The sequence below is a fragment of the Pleuronectes platessa genome, chromosome 2 (assembly GCF_947347685.1).
Source record: "Pleuronectes platessa chromosome 2, fPlePla1.1, whole genome shotgun sequence".
NCBI lineage: Eukaryota > Metazoa > Chordata > Actinopteri > Pleuronectiformes > Pleuronectidae > Pleuronectes > Pleuronectes platessa.
Genome location: NC_070627.1, coordinates 10,864,452 through 10,885,240, shown reverse-complemented (window position 1 = coordinate 10,885,240; position 20,789 = coordinate 10,864,452). Strand labels below are relative to the sequence as shown.

Sequence of the window (20,789 nt, the reverse complement as noted above, 5' to 3'; positions counted from 1 at the left end):
ATGTTAGAAAATAAGACTCGACATAACTGAGAAGTAGTCTCTGCAGCAGCCTTTATGCATATATGTATATAGATGTAGTATGAAATAGTAGGTTCTATTTATACTTCTTTAACAAACACACCTCATAAATGTTTGAGAAAAGATATTCTTACCATGTCTTTGTAGTTGGGGTAGAAGGTCTGATCAATGAGAGGAAACTTATCCGAACCCAACCTCTTCTGATTATTGATCAGGTGAGAAAACTGGAGGAAACCAGAACCAAGACAGAGAAGCAGAAGGGAATCATAAGGACACAATGGTTAATATATAGAGCTTTACTAGTCTTAATGATCACTCATAGCGTTTTACAATACAGTTTAGCCATTTACCCATTTACACACACGTTCAAATTGTGCATCTATGGGCAACACTTGTTCTATGAGGGGCAATTCGTGGTTCAGCATCTTGCCCAAGGACACTTGGGCAAGATGGGGAAGACTGGGATCGAACCGCCGATCGAGATCGAGGTTCGAGGACGACCAATCTAACCCTCAGCCACAACAGCATATTACACATTATGTAGTTATATAATATAGTAACAACAGGATAATTTCCATTCAGTAAAAATCACTGCCAATCTGTTGTTATTGTGCAATGGTCCATATGAAAGTGACATCATATTTTGGACATCATCATGTTCCAAATTATCTTGATTAGAACTGAAAGAAGCTGCCACCTCCATTAAAAGCATCTTCCCACATCTCCTCAGGCCACAGTCATTAAAGCAGTGTGTGGGTTGGGTCGGTTGTTAATGAGTTTTGCTGGAAATGCTTACGGCCCAGGGCTTGTCACAGAGATTGTAGATGGAGTCCAGAGAGTTGACCGAGGGGACGCCCGCATACTGCAGGCCGATGATCAAGTTCCTGAAGTCCTCGTTCTGCGCCATGCTGAAGGCGTGTTGACGCACCAAGACAAAGTCGGGCCTGAACGACCTGGATATGAGAGATTAAATGAGGCTGAAATAATAAGAAAATCCTATTTTCTAGATTGTTTTGTTGAGCATTTCTTTTCACAGCATGACTGTCTATCATTTTTATGATGAATACAGATCTGCATTTTTGTGCAGATGAAAGTGAAGGGATGACATTAAACACAGGTCATGATACAGATTAAAAACCCAGCTAACCCACCCAAGTGAAAGGTGAAAGAAAAACCTTTTCCTCTTCGGATGCTGCAGCAGTGAGAGAATAGTCAGATAAGTCTACCTGGCCGCATTAAATTACTTAAATTGGAGAATGTCATAAAGACAAAGTAGTGGTCATGTCTCCCTTTTTAGCGTAGATTATCATCTGTGAAGGAGTCTTAATAAGATTTCTGTTTTAGTTTGTGAATCCACATGAGAGAGAAAACATTTTCTCTATGATGCTAGACGCTTGAATTTGATGTTAAATGAAGCCTGAAGTTGGTAACTAATGTTTGATATGTTTTCTTATTATGTGTAATTAAAATGACACAACAATCTACATGATAGGACTTTGTAATGGATCAATATGCCAGCATCACTGAGTCAGAGGCAAATCTATGAGATATAAAGTACCGTTAGTGGAGGAAATTTAATTTAAACACATGCAACCTCCATGCACTTGTTGGTCTGACCTGGACCTCTGCAAGAGCGTAACTCTTTCACTTTATCATTTCACATAATGTTTTCCCATGAAATATCTGAAACATAGAATAAACACTCATCACAGGTGAAAACTTGTTTCAGCTGTCAAATAAAAACTGGTCATGTTTCCTCTCCTCGGACTATCTTGGACGGTGAATTTCACCTTGTGCTTTTTAAATTGAAAACAATTGTAAACTGAGATCTTGAATAAAATTGAGCAGTGGGTCTTAGGCAAATGATTGAAGAGTCTTCATGTTTTAATGCATCACTAAGTAAGACAATGAGCTGATAAATGGTGGGAGACTGATGTGGTGATAACTCACTCAGCACAAAATCTTTGGTAAACAAACAAATTAGAGTCTCTAAGGAGGGATACTGGTAAAAGTCCTGGTTTCCAAAGTCCTTCAAAAGTTTAGAAGAATGGTTTTAATGCATTTGAGGGGATTTAGTCATAACGTTTATTTTGCATCGTGATGCGCTGCCTTCCCAATATCGAGAGAGGGTTTAACTTAAATGAGGGAGACTCGACTCTAGAGAAGAGCCACGGCACATATGTCCACGACAAGGAGTAACAATATGGAAGAAAGTGAAGAATATCGATAATGTTGGGTACAATTTAGAGCCTGTACTTTTATACTTTAACTTGAGAAAAGAGGTGGAATCAAAACATTTACTTTGACTTCAGTCATTTTTGACACAAGTATCTGTACTTCTGTAAATGATGTGACAACTTTTGTGTCCTAAAATGACATATTTGTATGTAGGAAGACACATGGGTCAACAAACAGCGTTATGGCTGTTTATTTCCCATTTCCTACCAACAGTGTTTCTTAAAGCATGGCCGCAGACAATCTATAACCTTAACTATGTGGTTATTGTCACTGTAATCACCTGTAACCTTCGAAAAGTAGTCAGCAGTAGTTGTTGCCAGTGGTGTTCCAACCCGAACCACAAAGTTTTCTCATCTTTAACAAATAACGATTCTTAATCCATAACTTTAAGATAGTCCTAGGGCCATTTGTGTTGTCTGTTGTGCCAGTCAACAACTAGTTGTACATTTTGCCACTTTTAATAATAATAATGATAATAATAACAAGGTTCTTAATCTGTGCTGATGCGATTGGAGATTGATTTCCCACTCTTAGTAGGAGCGAGGGAGGGACTGGGTGGGGACTGGGTGGGGGACTGGGTGAGGGACTGGGTGAGGGACTGGGTGAGGACTGGAAGGCGGCTGGATGGGGACTGAAATCAGACATTCTTCAACGGAGAGAAAATATGGCATGAATATGCCTAAGTAAAAAGATAACTCCATTGACACATGTAATAACCAGTTTATAGATTGATGGTTTTTCATAATCTGTCACAATTTTATAAGGTTTCATGACTTTTTAATGCTTTACTGAGAGTAAAACACACCAAAAAACCTTGAGCTCAATGAAAGGTTGATGGTGATGGGACATAACACCTGTTACTTGCTCTGAATATGTGAGAGCGAGGAGATGTGAAGAAAGACAAGGGGGTGGACGTAGAGAGTGAGAAAAACAGAGTAAAAGAGATGTGGAGATCAGTGAGAGAAAACTCTGGCACAGTGTGACCACCACCGGCTGTTTATGCTCTGAGAATACTAATCAGAGTCTCGGAGAAGCTAAAAAAGACTCTGGTGGGGAGGACACAGCAATTAATGTGACAATAATCTCTTCATCATTGACAGTAAATTGTAAACATCAGCAGGGTCTTGACTCTTCTCTCAACTGGATACCAAAACCAGTGTTGCCAGCAATTCATCCTAACTGGTTTTCACTTTGCCCTGCGTCAAAGACTAAACATTTGAGGGAGGAAAAAAGTTAAAATGAGACGACTCATGAAGAGACACAAAGTTAGATAACAGAGCTTAACTTTCTGAAATCTCTTTTATTTATTCTTTTTTTTTATAGTTTCGCTGCTGTATTAAGATTTAAGAACAAAGCAAGAAAGAGAGAAAGCTCTGTGATCTTTATTACTTTTCGTTTAATAGATTTCTGCTGCTAAAATCCACCAAGACTTTGATGATCCATGAAAGATTCATCTTAAAATGTGAATAATTACAGAATAAGCCCAGTTATTTAATGCACGTTTTCTTTTCTCCAACAAATGTCACGAAAAGATGGAAACCAACTATGGTTGTTGATCGTTTGACTGATCCTGATCTTTTTATTCCTGTTTTCCAGAGATCTTCTTTTTGTTCACTTGATATGAAAAAGACATGAATTACAAAGTCCTAATGTAATAGATCAAGTTAATACTCAGTAGCTAATAAAAGTTACTTATATTTATTTGCTATTTTTTAGTAAACAATCAGTATTTAAAGATTTGCATTAATGAGTAAAAATAAATTGATTTGGGGAAAACAGACACAAATTATGAAAATTACTGAGACAGACACTTTGTTGGTTTAGGTCTTTACACACAATTAGCTGACACTAAAGAAGATAGATAATAATGCTGCACTTATCCTTTAACAAAACAACCATGCTGCATCCTGGACCTGCTGTTTGCTCATGTTAAAGAGACCTAACACACACAGGACTTTTTGCACATTTCCACATTTTTCCATTTACTTAATGTGTGTTTATATTGATAATTTCAGATTTAATTATTAATGCATGCCTCAATGAGATATGCAAATGTTGAATACGCAGAAATTCAACTCAAAATGTTATGCACAAAAGCGACTGTGTCCCTGTTATGTGCTGATTCCGCCATTTCCACAGAGTATTACAGATGAAATATAAGAATTTTAATGGTTTCCAGCCTCTTCCTCGCCTTTAACACCAAAACCTCTGATTCATCAGGCTCTCACTGCAATGTTTAGTCAGGGACTAAAAATCATGAATTTCCACATATTCTGCACTGTAAATATTTCCCACAGTTCATATACAAATATAATTATATAATTCATATAAGAGGAGCTGCAGAGACATTGGAAAAACATGACGTCCTCTTTGGGGTTGAGGTTAACTCAGCAATACACAGACTGCAAAATCACTGCTCTGACGTGAATATTTCTGTCAGCTCCGGTGAGTCAAGGTTTCCCTGACCTCACATTAAGTCAGTGGACAGTGTTGAGTGCCTGTTTGTGTTTGTGAGCATGTGTGGACCGGGCCCTCATAAAGCATAATTACAGGCAGAAGATGCTGATACTCAGACTGACGCTGCTGTCCTCATTTCCTATTGGTTTTGTTTCCTGGTGACAGTAACTGTCTCGCATAATTCAGTCTTTTTCTGGGACACTGGTGCCTGTGTGGTTTTGAAGTGTGTCTGCACGATTGTCTGCTTTATTGTAGTCACATGTGTGTACGCAAAACTACTGTGCCAGTCTGCGGGTAATGGTTGTGACCACATGTCTCCAGCTCTTTTTCCACCAATCAGAGGTTTTAGTAAACAAGTGTTATTTGTCATTTTCGAGATTATTGTTGGGATTTTCCCGGTGATCTCATGGAAAAGTCTTTGGATCATCATTCGCTGGTGCAAAAACATGGGAGTAAGACTGTAACACTGCACTGGGGTTTGAAGGGCGATGGAAAAAACATTTGACACATGATTGTAAAGAAAGAAAAAGGTTGAAATACTTCAAATACAAAATGAGGATCAAATATCCGTGCAAATTAGTGAAATCAATCCTCAAAGCAGGGACACCATTAAATGTGGGGTTTGTTTAGTGTCAGGAGATGAGGTCCGACTAATGATGGTGAGGTTAGGTTGTGATTTTTTAGTTGTATTTAGGGATTTATCTCATGACCTACGTCAGGATGTAGGGTTTAAGAAACGCCTAAAATTGGGATTCAAAGTATGAGCTTAAACCATAAATCAAAAGAGTTTCTCAATAACACTCTTTGCATGTACATGTGTGTGCCATGCATGTGTGGTGCTGACCTGACAACTTTGGTACCGCTCCTGACGACCTGCATGTCCACGTTACAGGTTCCATTTGAGTGTGAGATGAGGTTGACCTCAGAGAACTCGGCCTATGAGGATGGAAAAAGGATGGAGGACAGTTTTATTAGTTACAAACATTAAGTCTTGACATATACACTGATTAAATACTCGGAAATCCCATTAAGCAGCAAATGGCCCCAAGTGCTTTTAATAAATGACTACTAACAACTCATATACAAGAGGAAAACCAGATGCTTATATTGTTAGTGCCTCTTGGTTATTGTGCAAACAAGAGATTTGTAATATGTCAACTCTAATCTATTGTTGCAGACACATCATTTTTTCATTTGAGTCACTTGCACTGGGAGCAAAACAACTAAATAAAATACTGAAAAACTTGTCCAACAAATCCCTTCTACAGAGGCAACAGAAGGAAATGAAGGAAAGATTTTGGTACTGGATACAGATAGAATCATTCTTTATTGTATTAACTGGGATAAAAACAAATTATTATCATTGTATAGAAATACCCTATAGTTATTCAGTTACAAAACCATATTGGTCTTTGGTGTGGTTGCAGACTACAGTGAGGATTTCTCTGTGACTCATAGCTGCCGACTCCTGTCTCCACCAGTGACTATTTTTGTTCCTGTGGTGTCTTGTGGTTGTAATTTAACTGTCAACATCTATTAGGTGTGAAACCGTTTGGTGTGAAATCCCAGAGACTTGTCATTTCAAATGCAGTAACTAAAGCTTGATTCATGCTTCTGTGTCGAAGCCATGCCGTGGGTGTGCATGTAGCCAACGCACGGGGCCCAGCAGTCAAAGTTGTGCGTGGGTGTCAGTGAGTCGCGCTGAAACGCTAGAGGTGGTAGAGGTCCTATGCTGGCGCTGAGTGCCTTCCGGTTTCTGGTCCGCTTATTTACAGATTCTCTGGCGTACGTCTCTGATGACTTCAGACCACTGTTCATTGTTACTGAGCGGATCGTGTTGGATTTGGAGCTGATTGATGTTGAAGAGAAATTACTTTTAATTAAAGAACTGCAATGAAGAAAAGAAAGAAGTCGTCTGTGTTCGTTCCTCAACTCAATTCGAAACTGGCACTGAGACAGACAGATATATGATGCTACCCTGGGACTAACCCTGCTCTTGAGGTCTGTATCGCCTCAACGCATAGTTACATTTTTGGGGAGGTGCACATCAGGGTACAATATACGGCTCTGTGTAGGGTACACATCTACATGCAGGCTATAGCTTAGCTTCGCAACATAAATTGGGCTAAAGTGTTGAGTGTTCACCCTGCATGCAACCTAACAATCACATGCTAACACCTCTCAGCTGCTTTCAAACATGTATCTGGTGATGATACTAGAGGAGCAGCATTTAGGGCATCATTAAAGTGATCAAGTAGATCGTCAAGTTTCCACTGATGATGAGTAAATGTCGACCTCATGATACTGAGGGGAAGGAAGAGGATCGTCTAAGGTGTTGGAAATTCAACCTCTGGGAACCATGAACATGTGTCCAAAAACAGTCATAATGAAAGTGTTGGACTAACCAACTAACTTATTGATACACGTTGACCAATATCGCCATCCCCAGAGTCCTGTTTCATCTCTGTCTTGATCCCTCTCACCCTTTAATAAATGAAATCAGAATCAAAGGTCTATAAAATACCTGCTCCACTCTGACGTCGTAGTCTCCAAGGATCTTCTTTCCCCGAAACACTTTGGCCCTGGGAAAAAAGAGAGAGAGAGAGATGAGATTGAGGCTGACATTTGTGCAGCTGTCTGTGCTGCCCTCTACTGGACACATCGCACTCCCTGAGGAACAAATGATGGAGAGAAAATGGATGCCTGCTCGTGCGCTGTGAACGGTCAAACTTTCTCTGTTGCAGGAGACTGTATTTTCTAATGAGATTTTTGATTAGCTTAAAAAAGATTCAGCAAATCAGCGTTGCCGAACCAAAACTGCAATTAGTGTCCGTCAATGGGCTGTAACATCAAAATCTGATTAAACCTGCAATTCTGCTTGCAAATAATAAAGCGTCATCTTGTAGCTTGAATGATGAATGTTCCCAATAACAATCTGAATTGATGTTGACTTCTTAATATCTTGGCTGCTACTAGAGTGATGTAGAAATAGATTGCAAGTAAACACACACACACACACACACACACACACACAAACACACACACACACAGGCAGGCAGACGGAGGGCAGGCAGACAAAAACAGACTGACTGAGAGAAGGAGACGAGCAGAGGAACCCAGACCGCCAGACAAAACACAAACAGACAAAACGCTCGGTAAGTTTCATTTTACAAAGATGGTTTACACGGCCTCCATCATCAGCCCATACATTACAGTTGAATACAGCCATAACCATGAGCCTGATAATATGACTAACAATAAAAACTATGGATAACTCCACAACATATTTATCATTAGAGGGCTTGTCTTTTAAATCAATGCGTTTGTTAAAGCACCATCAGTTTATGGAATGAGCTTATCCTAAAAAGAATTGATTTCTCAAAGTATCAGCAGGATCTTAAATTCTCTAAACAGTATCACTGCTTATATGCACCATGATCTGCCATTAAATTAAATGTGTGTGTTTGTGTGTGTGTGTGTGTGAATGTGTGCTCATGGTCCCTCTGTACACCTCAAACTAAAATGTATGCAAGATTCGTTCCCTATAACCTCATAGGACCCTGTGTAGTGCAGCACAGAAGCATCTGGCTTGTTAATTTGGTTCATTAGGATCAGACCATCTGTGAGAGTGACACTCTGAGGGCACGATGCAGGAACTTGAAACTATCAGTGACCACACAAGCCAAATTGGTGACCTCAGCATTACAGTGGTAAATCTTTCTCAGTCCCCCCACGAGGTGCATTTTGATTGGTGTTTGTTTTTAGGGAGAATGGGCAGCTGCATGAACACACTACGATGCTGTTGTGATGATGATGACACACTAACCTCCACCGCTGAAAGCTCTTACATAAAGAAACAAACACACAACAGGCTTCATCGCTCAGACTGAAACTTGTCAAGTCAAATTTTCAGTTTCTCAGAAGAATTCAATGCAGAATCAAGCATCTATGGAGCGAATGAGGCTCCACATTCAGCGTCTGCCGTGCACAATGCTAAACAATACACAGAGCCATGGGACGCCAGGCCAACGCAGTAATCGACAATTACAGGCTAGTGTTCTACTGAAAGGCCGCTGATGTAGCTCCCTCATTAAAGTCCATTAAAAAAAGCATAATGTAGCTGCCACATAGCACAACACACCATCTGCGAGTATGAATCCTAACAGAGCTGTTAGCTAAATCCCAACGGAGGACTTTCACAGGACACTTTCGAACCACAAATAAAAAAGTGATCCAGTCCTGCTTCCTATAGAACCATGAAAGTACAAACTGTACTTTGGTATAAACTTTTTTTTCAAATACCAAATTGTCCATGAACTTTGACCAAGTAGAACCTACCTACGTTTCTATAGTAACTGCAGAGAATTTGTTTGCTCAGGCAATGTGTGGGTGACATTAAGATCTTCAGCCGTTCTCAGTATTGCTAATATCCAAATAATGCAGAGTGGAAAACTGAGACAGAAATAAAGGTGAATTTACATAAGTACATGCTCTTTAATTCATGAGGTTCACAGCTCAAGCAGGGCACATCTGGCGTGAACATCTGAAGACTGGAGCTGCTCAGAGGGTTTTTTGAGGATAAACATACCCAAATATATAATTCTGGAGAAACTGGGAATCTCAGGACGTAAGCAAAAGGGATATTGATGGTATAATAAGTATCAACAGTTTTATTGGAAAGTCATGTTGAACTAATATGTTTTTGAAGCTTTATCTTTAAAATGTATGGACTATGCCACTTTGTAAACCTTAGAAGGTTTTCCCACCAAGATACATGGATGAATTAGATGCACAGGAAGCATCACGACCAAACTGTGTCTGTACACTGAGCGACGTTCAACAGCTGAGCATGAGATTCCATTTTGAAAAATGATCTGTGGATGAACCCTTTCAGATCAATGCATGGTAATGACAGAGGGAGACAGAGAAAGATGAGTGGAATTAGTGTCTTAAATGATGGACCTTCAAAATGCAATGAGTCCTCACAAACCCAAACACATCAATATTATCATATTATTATTTACCCAAATTTGGTTGCACAGCCTACTCTGTTTCCTTGAAAAACAATATGATCTAAACTGCAAGCCACAATTGCTCACATAATTGAATTAAAATCAGAATTAGCACAAGAGCAAAAAGAAATATCCTCTTCAAGCTTTGTTTTACATAGATTATAGTCTTGTATAATAGAATGAGTTACTGTTGGCAAGAATAACCACATTAATGAGGGTGTAATGACTGTGTCTGCTTCTAGTTACAGTATGATACATATCACCTCATGACAGGTGATGTTCTTTCTCACACGCTCCCACACTTTCTCGCTATTTCTCTCCCTTTCTCCTTGCATTGCTATATTTCTCCCACTTTACCTTTAAATTCATAATTTTCTCCACCCCCCATCTGTTGTTTTCTCCCCTCTCTGGTGATCATGATCGATTCAATGCATACACACATTAAAAGGAATGCATGCATACAAATGAGCCATGCATGTCAAGTGACTGCTTTTTAATGGGTTCAGTCAACAAGAATGATTGCGCAGGGGCGTCTGTGTTGCTAAGCTGTTTTCAAATTTAGAAATCACAAGTCAAGATGAAGGAATCAGGAATAAACTAACTATCTGTGACTTTGACTGGTTAACATTCTTTTTTCAATGAGCTGCACAAAAACTTCCATCCCCCTATTCTGGCACTCGCATTGTCACTCTAGCAATGCAAGACTTAACAAGCCCTGGCCTTCTCCATCCCTTGGTCCATGAATGGAGTGGAGAGTGTTAAACAAGAATCTCATAGTCGGGGTAAAAGGGCACAAAAGGTGTAACAACAGTCCTGTCAGCTAGAGCGTGGTTGGGAGACAGTGTAATTATTTGGCCAGCTGGCAAGCTGTTACTGTGGGTATAGAGATGAGAACACTGTGGAAGGAATAGCACCAGGGTTGGTGAACTGCGCCGGCTGCAGAATAATAATTTATTTCTAGTTTCTATTTAAACTTTCTGACTGCAGGCCACCTGTTTCTATCAGTTTTTCCAGGCGTTCATGGTGCCGATGTCAAAGCGGGTTTATGTATACACTGCAGTCTGTGGACCGACTCTTTGACCCATGGTGCACTTCAGACCACGGCCCGAACCGGGAAACTAGTGTTTTAATATTGATGACATATGGGAAAAATGCACCGTAGGACTTTTTTGCCAAATGCTACTTAATGATAAATCTATTTGATAAGATCCACTAAAGAGAAAGGATGGGATGATGCATGTAACAGCAAGAAGGCTGGTTTATTTATATCCAGCAAAACTAATAATGTGCATGGGAGGAAACAACTTATTCAACAGGACATCACAGGCGGAAAATGTGATAAACACAAGCAATTCTGCAGGAAATAAAGAAGGTAATGTTGTACGGAGTGGATGCATAAAGTCATGTAAAATCTAACACAAACATTTGCATGAAAAATTGTGTTTGTCTTCTACATGTCATGCTACCATTCTTTATTTCTGAATGATAAATGGTCTGTTTTGTGCCTTTTTTCCTCTTGATAACCACTCAAAGCACTTTACAGTAAAGTTTAATGCCATTCACCAATTCACACACACGTTCATACAGGACATGTATAGGCAGCACTTATTCTATGAGGGGCAATTAAGGAGTCAGTATCTTGCCCAAGGACACTTCGACATGCAGATGGGGAAGACTGGGATCAAACCAATGATCTTCTGGTTCAAGGAAGACTGCTCTCTCTATAAACACATTATAACAGATCTCTATAAACAGATTCTGAATGTGAATATAAACAGGAGAAGATTTTGGAGCTAGACGCCTTCTGATATTGCTGGTCACTCCTGAAGGCTAATTCATCTTCAGAAGATAGCCTATTAGCTCCAAGACTGAATTGTTACCAACTTTCTTTTAATAGGGTTGTCGTAACAAACTGTCCAAGTTGATTTTTGTCCTCATCTCATTTAGCATTTTCCAGCTTCTTCTGACACTGTGACACAGTAGTTTAGACGACTGCAGTGAATCAAACAGAGACTCTCAGAGACAGGCAATTACATATCTTCTCTAAAGAAGAGGTTAAGACTTGAGTCATCTACCGTTTGACAACTGAGTGTTTGATTTTCACTCTGTGTACATAATGGGCGCAAGATGAAAAAGAAAATGGCCAGAAGCACCAGAGTTCTGATTGGCTGCACCGACTGAACATGCTCAGCATACAAAGCTTTACATCGGTATTGAATTGGCTCATGTGTCCTTGCATGAGATGAATATACCGCTTGAATTATTCAGCTGCAGCACATGAAGCTGTGACGCCTCCTCCTGCCATCATCCACTGTAGGGAGATCAGGTAGAATAAAGACTGACATTTTTAAGGCTACAGTGACTGAAAAAAGATATTCATGTAGTCTAATTAAAATGTATTGTCGTGTCATTGGTCATTTGTAATGTATGTAAGCAGCTTCTGCAATGCAACAGACTTTGTCTTCGGTCAATAAATCTTGTCACATGACGGATAGGGACACAGGGTATCTCTTACGATGCATAATTATTGTGATGGATGTGATGTCAGATCTGTGATTCATGAATTAAATAGAGAGGTTGTGGGTGTTGAGGCTTAAACAAACCTTTGACAGAGCTGGACTGAGTATGAGACATAATGCATTGTGCAATCTACCTGTTATTTTCGCTGAGTAATTCACACTTCTATATTTAATAGATCATTTCTAATTGACCTGCCTATTACTGGTGATTAAGAATGTTTTTTACATAATCCATAAAGGCTGCTCTTGTAAATATGAATATGTTGTTTAATAATAGATTTTTATTCAGAGGCACAGCAGCTCTTATCCAGGGAGGAACTGGTGAACTGTTCTATTGGAGGCATCTGATTAATTAAAGATCTGTCTAAAAAGGTCATGTAGCGTTAGTCAAACTGATTTATCGACCACTCAGATAAACAACTGGTTTTATTTGAAGCTAGTACTCGAAATGTAGCAGGGGGAAATAAACTTAAGTAGATATATGATCAATATAATATATCATTATAATACTTCGCTTTTGAAGTCATGCATTACCCTTCAAAAATCTTAGTGTCATCATCCTCTAAATGTTAATATTATAAGACAGAAATACATGAGATATTTATTTTCCATTTGTTCAGTAAGTTTGAAAAATAATGCTCAGAGATAGAAGTGTGTGCGTTTGTGTTGGCAGAGGGTTAGACGTGTGTCGTTGTGTTAGGGAGAGGTGTGTTTGTGTTGGTGAGAGGTAAGTGTGAGTTTGTGCTGGTAGAGAGGTACATGTGTGTGTGTGTGTGTGTGTGTGTGTGTGTGTGTGTGTGTGTGTGTGTGTGTTTGTGCGTGTGTGTGTGTTTGTGTTTGGGTTAGTGAGATGTAACTGGGTGTTTGTGAGAGGTATGTCTGAGTTTGTGGTGGCAGAGCAGTAGAACTGTGTGTTTGTGGTGGTAGAGAGGTAGTAGTGTGTGTGTGTGTGTGTGTGTGTTTGTGTATTGGTGAGAGGTCAGTGTGTGTGTGCGTTTATTACATTACTGTGATGAATGATGACCTGGCGGGCAGGATATTTTCTCATGTTGACACAAACGCACACTAAGGAGTGTGTACATGTTTGTGGACGCCGGTTTGTGTGTGTGCGTGTGTGTGTGTGTGTGTGTTCTACAGTATCCACTAATGGCACATCTGCTTTACTGAAAAAGGCTCATCTAGGGAACAAGCTGGAACAAACTGCAATGTTGATTGCTTTCTTAAGGTTTCACTGAGACTAGCCTGCAGATACTGAGAGTTACTGAAGTGTGTTTGTGTGTGTGTGTGTGTGTTTGTGTGTGTGACTGTGTATGAGAGTGTTGTTATTGTTCTTCTTGTCGTTGGAAAGCACACAGGTGTGACATTAATCTTATTTTGTTCTAACTCAGCTTTAACTCAACTATTGTAGCCGTGATTTTCTCTTGTTCATCAGCCGGGGGGGCCCTCACAGTTTGCCTCTCATTGCCTCCTGAAGGTTCCCTGACATTAACCTTCTCATCCTTTAATATATTTTTCAGAGCAGAAGGACATTTTCATTTGATTAAAAAGTGATTTACTAGATTTTGCAATTACGTCGAGAATGGCTCAGTAGAGCGGATACCTCTGTCAAAGCTAAACAATGTGTATCAGGCTATCAAAGCAAAATAAATGACAAAAAAATAAAGTATTACAATATCCTACATCAACAGGTCAAACTAGCCGATTGCAAATATAAGGTCCTGAGAAATTGATGAAAATACCCCATCCGGCAATGTAAAGGAAAATGATTATGGAGAATGGATTCTTCCCTGAAACATGTCCCGTTCCTCCACAAAGTTAAATGCAAATCGGCTCAGTAGTTTTTGCATTATGGAGTCAAAAAACACATGTAAGCAAACAAACCAAAAATCAAACATTTACTTCATACATTCAATACATTTAGTTTACTGTTACTTACTTTACATAAAATCCTGAATGTAGGTTTTTTTTATACATTTACTAAAATAAAAAACCTCAATGCTTTATCCACCGACTCCTTGACAACAACTTGCTTTACACCCCCTCAACTTTGGAATATCAGCTGACAGCTGCCATAAGATTTAAATCAGACTGTGGTTTTAAAACTGGCAGAACATGACAGTTTGGGAAAAATACAATCTATCATTTCCCCACCACTAAAGACTGGTTCTCAAACATTTCAGGCCTTTTTTTTTATTTTATTAGAAAAGGTGCATTCAAAGTTTGTCCCCTTGATTTGAGAGGGAGTCCTGGAGGAGGCATTATGAGAATGATCAGCACCGTCAGTCTTGGCTTTCAGTCATCAATATTCAAATCAATATTTGTGAATAAAACATGATAATTATAAACTTAGTACTCCACACAGAATAGGAATGGCAATTAGGAAGTACACTGATGAACAAATCTTTGCTTATTAAACCCCAAATAATTCTTGGAAATTCGTTTAAGATGATTGACTGGGTAATGAAAATCTATCAACATGGCTGTTAACAACATAATAAACCTTTTTAATGCATTTAACCGGTTTACTCTGCGCTAGCTTTGGTGCCATGGTATAATGATTCTGCCGTCTTCGCTCCTGTTAAAGTAACTGTAGCCTGGAATCGTTTTCATCCAGGCTGAAGGAATGACTGTGCCAAAACGGTATGATTAGGAATTTAGTATTCGTGTTTTAAAAATGAAATTGCCAAAGAAAATGGACCTGTAATTGTGTTGAATTAATTGACAATTTATATCAATTAAACTGAAAAGAAAAACTATCTTTAACATGTTCATTGTAAATTTCCAAAATCTAAACAAGACCTTTATCACCATAAATAAACGCTAGTGGTTCTGAGGCTGAAGAGCAGTGCGGGATCAAAATTTGCAAATGGAAATTACTGATGTTATTAAAACCTTATGAAAAATACATGTAATCCAGGGTTGATATTTCACAGTTTAACTACTTAATTCTATACTCTATTTAAAAAAACTAGTAATAAAAATAAAAACAACCAGATATATACGATACACATCTTTTTTTGTATTTTTTATTCCAAAACATTGAGATAGCGATAAGTCAAATTTTTATCGCTCAACCGATAAATACTTCAGGCTCTACGTTGGTGATGTAGAGACTCTATGATGTAAGTGCTATTCATTGTCTTTATTATGACATTTTCATGCCTTGTAGTGAGGCTTTGGTCGCAATTTTGCCTGGACATGACATAACTTGAGAGAGAATAAGCTGAGCCCGACCCCAGCCAGAAAGGTATTCAGTTTTTTGTATTCGGGCCCAACCCATGCCTGATTTTTTTTTTTTACTAAGCATGTGCAACGTCGATCACACAGTCTAGCACACATGAATTCTCACATTCATGTATATCCGAACATGCTGCTCAGGGGAATACTTGCAAAAAACAGCTGTTTAGAATTTCATTGGCTGAACTTAAATTCAACTTGGTGTCTAGCTCTCATCTGCTTGCCTCTTGAAGTGAGATGCATGTATCACTGTGGGCCTTTAAGATTAAGGGTTTTGTTCTCGGATGAATGCAGAGTCAAAGGGACCGGGTTTTAAACTCAAGATTTCTCCATAACACAATTGTGATGTAAAAGCCTGGGCCGAATGCTAATCAGATCTAGCAGAGCAAAAGGCCCTTGAAAAATCAAATTTTACCCAGAACCTCGGATGTACCTTATATCTCTTTGAAATGTGCACTGGTTGGGCAACTTGATTTAAGAGTCAAGGCCACAAGATTTTTCAAGTACAAAATTGTTGCCTGTCGTCTTTGCACCAAGATGAGCAGTGATATAATGACAGCTACGCTGTGATACATCTCCTAGCAAGATCAAACTAAGGTGAGCACTGTTCCTGGTTTCATGGTGGGTTGAGACAGAGTGTCTGTCTGCAGCAAGACGGAGGGACGATTCATCACTGCAGACAAGCCTGCTGTGACTTTGCACAAATGAGACTTTATGACTTCTTTATCCAGATGCTCATCTCGCTACTGTCTCTATTTATGTGTCCTGCTGTCTGTCTGGACACACAAGAGAGCACACACTTACAGTACATACTTAAAATGCACACACACCTGCAAGTATGGAGACAAATATAGACAAAAACATTGTCTAGTCAGTGAAACAGTCGAGTATTATTTCAAGGTTGAGCAAACACTAGTGTTTGATAGTGGAGGGGGAACACTGGGAAATGTCACACGACTTAAGATATTTTATTTAAACAACCCGTTTATTGACATAGTTTATCACAGCATTTAGTTATTCAGTTTATTAACATAATGCAATGACCCTTTGACCGTTGACTAATTTATGAGTTTAAATGCTTGCTGGAAAATTAAAGATTTTGTGGACATAACATAAACCTATATTCAGTTTCCTTGTACTGATTAAAAAGAGGATGGGGTGGAATAGGTTAAAGCCAGTGGGAGTGAGAGACAGTGAATACATGCTAACAGATTGTGCTAATTTGAAGACAGACAGACAGTAAGACAGTGAGAGAAGACTGAACAGCTGATCAACCTATTGCCTTTTACTTTGCCTATTATGAGCCAAAAGAAAATGTTCCCGGGTACCACGGGCAGATGGTCGATAGACGTTAAGGGGTTTCCTCTGCCAAACAACAAAACAAACAAACCCAACAAACAGCATGATATGCAGAATCCTTTTTCTTTTCTCTACAAATCAGAGTGCCCTGTGGCTATATAGGAATCTATTGGTCTTTATTTGTTGAAATGAGGCAGGGAAAAAACTTCTGGATACATGTGGCACAAACACACATGTAACCAGATAAAATGTTGCTGATTATGGGAAAGAGCATTCATATAGCACGGTGCAATCTGAGGGAGGGGCTGGAGTGAGATGAATGCTTGTTACAGGCATCAACAATGCCTGATGACATCAGCTCCATCTTTAGAAGCAGCCGTCTGTCTCCTAATGGGCCGGGTGGGGAGTTTGTTTGGCTTTGACGCAGAGAAAATCGTTTTCATTCTAGGAGGTGCAGAGTCCCAGAGCAGGAACACACAGCACTCTGACTCAGCTATGAATCTACGGACAGAGGCTGTTTCCTCTTTAAGGTAGATGTTTGTTTCAGGTGATACTGAAACCTCTGTTGATACATTTACTTTAAAAGACAGTCTAAGATACAAGCCAAGCTGGTGACTATACCACAATCATCCAAATAACAAATTATAATGTGTTTTTATAACCTAGGACTTTTGCATAGTTTACTAAATTCTAAAGCCTGACCAAAACATGGGTCGAGTGTGAGAGTTTCAATGATTTATCGCAGTAATTTGCCAATATGCACAGATATGAAGACATTTATGGCATCATGCGTGTCACATGCAGTCTAGGCATTCTGTCTTGTTTTATTATTCTATTATTCGATATTTGTCTTCTGTTTTATCTTGTATCACAGTCTCAGTCTCGTTTCAGATCCTCACTTCCTGCTCTCCCCATATTTGATTACCTGCTTCGCCCTCGTATGTTTCACCGATGTCTCATTATCCGCCCGCCGCTTAGAGTATTTTATCTCGGTGTTTCTTTTGTCTGTTCCCTAGTGACCTGAAGCATCCCAACCCTTGTGAGAGTAATTGTGTATGACCTTATTGTTCAAGTTTTCTGGACCCATGTTTGCCTTATCGTCTTGGATACCTCTGATTTCAAGACCGTCTTGCTGTGCACCGACCCTTTGACTAATCTGGCTTTTGAGCTTTTCCCTGCATCTCAAGTTGTGCATTCGAGTCCGTTGTCTGCGTTTTGCTAACGATGTGAAAGATGGATAAACACAATCTTGTTTCGTATCAGAATGGGAACCAAAACTGCACTGCACCATCTGATCTACATAATAATATGTTACACCTGACTAGGCACAGGCGAGCTCATTTGGAGCTACATTAGAAAGTAAACAGAGCAGACAAAATTAGCTAAATAAACAGTCCCGGTGCTTGTTCACTTGCATTACAAGCTTTGCACCTGCAGCGAAATGGAGCCCACTGCGCCCTTGATGTTGAAATACCCACCTATTGACTGTTCTTTTCCCTTTTTTACCCTCACTCCCTATCATACAGTCTCTTTAACGCTAAAACAAGCCAAGACACTTCATCCCATTCACTTTTCATCAGTATAATGTACATTGAAATATATTGATATACTCCAGAGCAGCTTCTACCTCATACTAAAATAAGATTGACAATGGAGGCCACTGCAATTTACTGCCCCATCGCACAGAACTCGATTAATGTTGTCCCCAGAGAATTGGCAGTAAAGGAGACCTTTATGTAGCCCGTCGATTCCTCAATAGATGTTTTTCCTGGAGTAGCAGTGACGCCTGCTAAAATCTGTGACCTCTGAGTTAAGAATTTTAATATGGATGTCATGTAAGGAATCTTTCAAAACAGGCAATATGTTTGCACAAGATATGACGTTATGTTAGGTCTTAGTTTAATTCAAGTACTGTTAGTGGTATTAAAGCATTTTACTTGAATCAGCTGCAGGAAAATTTCTGTATGTAACTTTTTTTTGTCAGTGAGTCCGTCAATTTTATGAAATGTACAGAGTGTGCAGGAAAAACAATACCAATATGAATCTTAAAGCATGTTTATTATGTAGTTTGATATTACCAACTATTTTAATCATTGCATAATGTTTTATTTTGTTTATATACTTCTCCCCTGTGTAATATTTGTATTCTTATATTTGTGGCGTTAGGTTTTCTGCTGATGTGTGATCTTGCCTCTTTATTTATTTATTGTGTGTGTAAGTGAGAGCATTGCAGGTCATCTTTTTCACATCAGCAGCTGGTAATACATTTTGAGATGCAGGGAATTTGCAGCTACACGCTCTATCTAGTATTGGATCTTTGTCTATCCGTGTCTTAGCTTTCGTAGCTAATTAAGTAACATAACAGATGATGCGGTTCTGCTTCACTGAGGCGTTTGATCTCTCGAACAGAGATGATAAGCAAAGAGAGGGCGTGTCAAAGAGCTACATAGAAATAAAAACATGAAAGAGCTGTTGAACAGTTTCCAAGAGTAGTTAATGAATCGATTAATTAGCCTATTGAAACAGTGAGAGATGGAAGTATCTTGCATTGGGCTGAGCAAACGTCAACCTGAACTGCAAGTTACCTCTTATCTGTTACTTTTTACCATAATCCTAAAAGTAAAGACAAATCATATAAAGATTAAGCCCAAACCGAAATCAAAACTTCTGTTATTAAAGCTAAAACATGTACACACCCATAAACACAGGTTTGATTGTAGAAACCCTAAAAAGCTCATGTGCATCAGCGGTGGAGGATGTTTTCAGTCATCATTAATGTACCGGTTTGAGTGTTTACAATATTCTGCACCCCACACGGTGACGAGCAATCAATGAGCAAGTTTCCGCTCGAAGAAATCCAACTGCAGGGAGATAACTCCTGCTTGTTGTCTATTCAGACTGACGGTAAACTATGAAACTTTCATGTGTAAATCTTCAGTGGATTGTGACGACGACTGTTTAAAGTTCACCCGCTGAGAAGAATTTTATACAAACTGTCTTCTCTAATAAATTAAGAATCAAGGTAGTGCTAGGGAAGTGTGGATCAGAACATTTGAGGTATGACATTATTGACTTTAACAACCAAAACTTCAAACTCCCTTAATCCATGCATAAGTTAACACAGGTTTGTTTTAACATAATAAACTTGACTTAACTTGAGATTAATCTAAGATGAGAAAAGGCATCTTGTCAACATCCAACCAGCAAACTCAAGTAAGTCAAACCAGGCCTATAGGAAAATTACACATCATTTAAAGTGCAGTGTCTTGTGTTTATAGTCCATCTCTGTACGGATCAAACAAATGAGATAGAACTTGATAATGTGCATGTCGGCAGATTTTGTTACTGGATGGATCCAGTTTGGCTGTTTCCCTCCTTTTCAACTCTTTGTGCTAAACAAAGCTTAACAATTGGCTCCAGCTTCATATTCCCTATACAGACATGAGAGTGTTATCTAATCTAACTCTGCAAGGAAGCCAATCAGACTATTTCACAAGATGTCACTTGGAAAAAGACGCTTTGTCACAAAAATAGGTAAATGAAGGTGTCTTACTTCACAGATCCTCTTACCATATAGAAACATCAGACACAATCCACGTTGTCCTGATCGTATTGTACAGGGACAAGGTGGAATCAGTACAATGAGCAGAAATAGACGACTAACAGACAACAGCCTGTTTCGTGTCATCATTTGAGCCAAGATCCCAAAGCTAAACACCCACTGAAGCTGCTCAGCTCTGCACAGCACATGCGCACAGACACACAAGCCTTTAATGTGGAATCTCTCTTTCATTGTTCACCAGTGGTTTTTCACATAGTGTCAATACCAAGGACCTCTGCTTCTGTTTGCTTCAGTGCAACTCATTAATTGCATCTTGTTAGGCACCCTGCAATGAGGTTGGGGTGGATTTGAGTGTGTGTGTGTGTGTCAGATGCAAAGAGAAAGAGTTTAAAAAGAGACAGATGTCAAACTTAACAGACAGAATGTCAATGAGATGTTGTTTGTGTT

General features: G+C 39.2%; 1 protein-coding gene across 3 annotated transcripts in view; it reads right to left on the bottom strand.

Annotated features, from left to right (window-relative positions):
* Positions 1-20,789, bottom strand: part of syn2b (synapsin IIb) — a 63,096-nt gene that overhangs the window by 21,973 nt on the left and 20,334 nt on the right. For all 3 annotated transcript variants that reach the window (XM_053437929.1, XM_053437946.1, XM_053437938.1), the window contains exons 2-5: positions 7,238-7,295; positions 5,558-5,649; positions 815-971; positions 153-242 (exon numbers count right to left, since the gene is read on the bottom strand). In XM_053437929.1, coding sequence (XP_053293904.1) covers positions 153-242; positions 815-971; positions 5,558-5,649; positions 7,238-7,295 — 397 coding nt within the window. The remainder of the gene's footprint in view (positions 1-152; positions 243-814; positions 972-5,557; positions 5,650-7,237; positions 7,296-20,789) is intronic.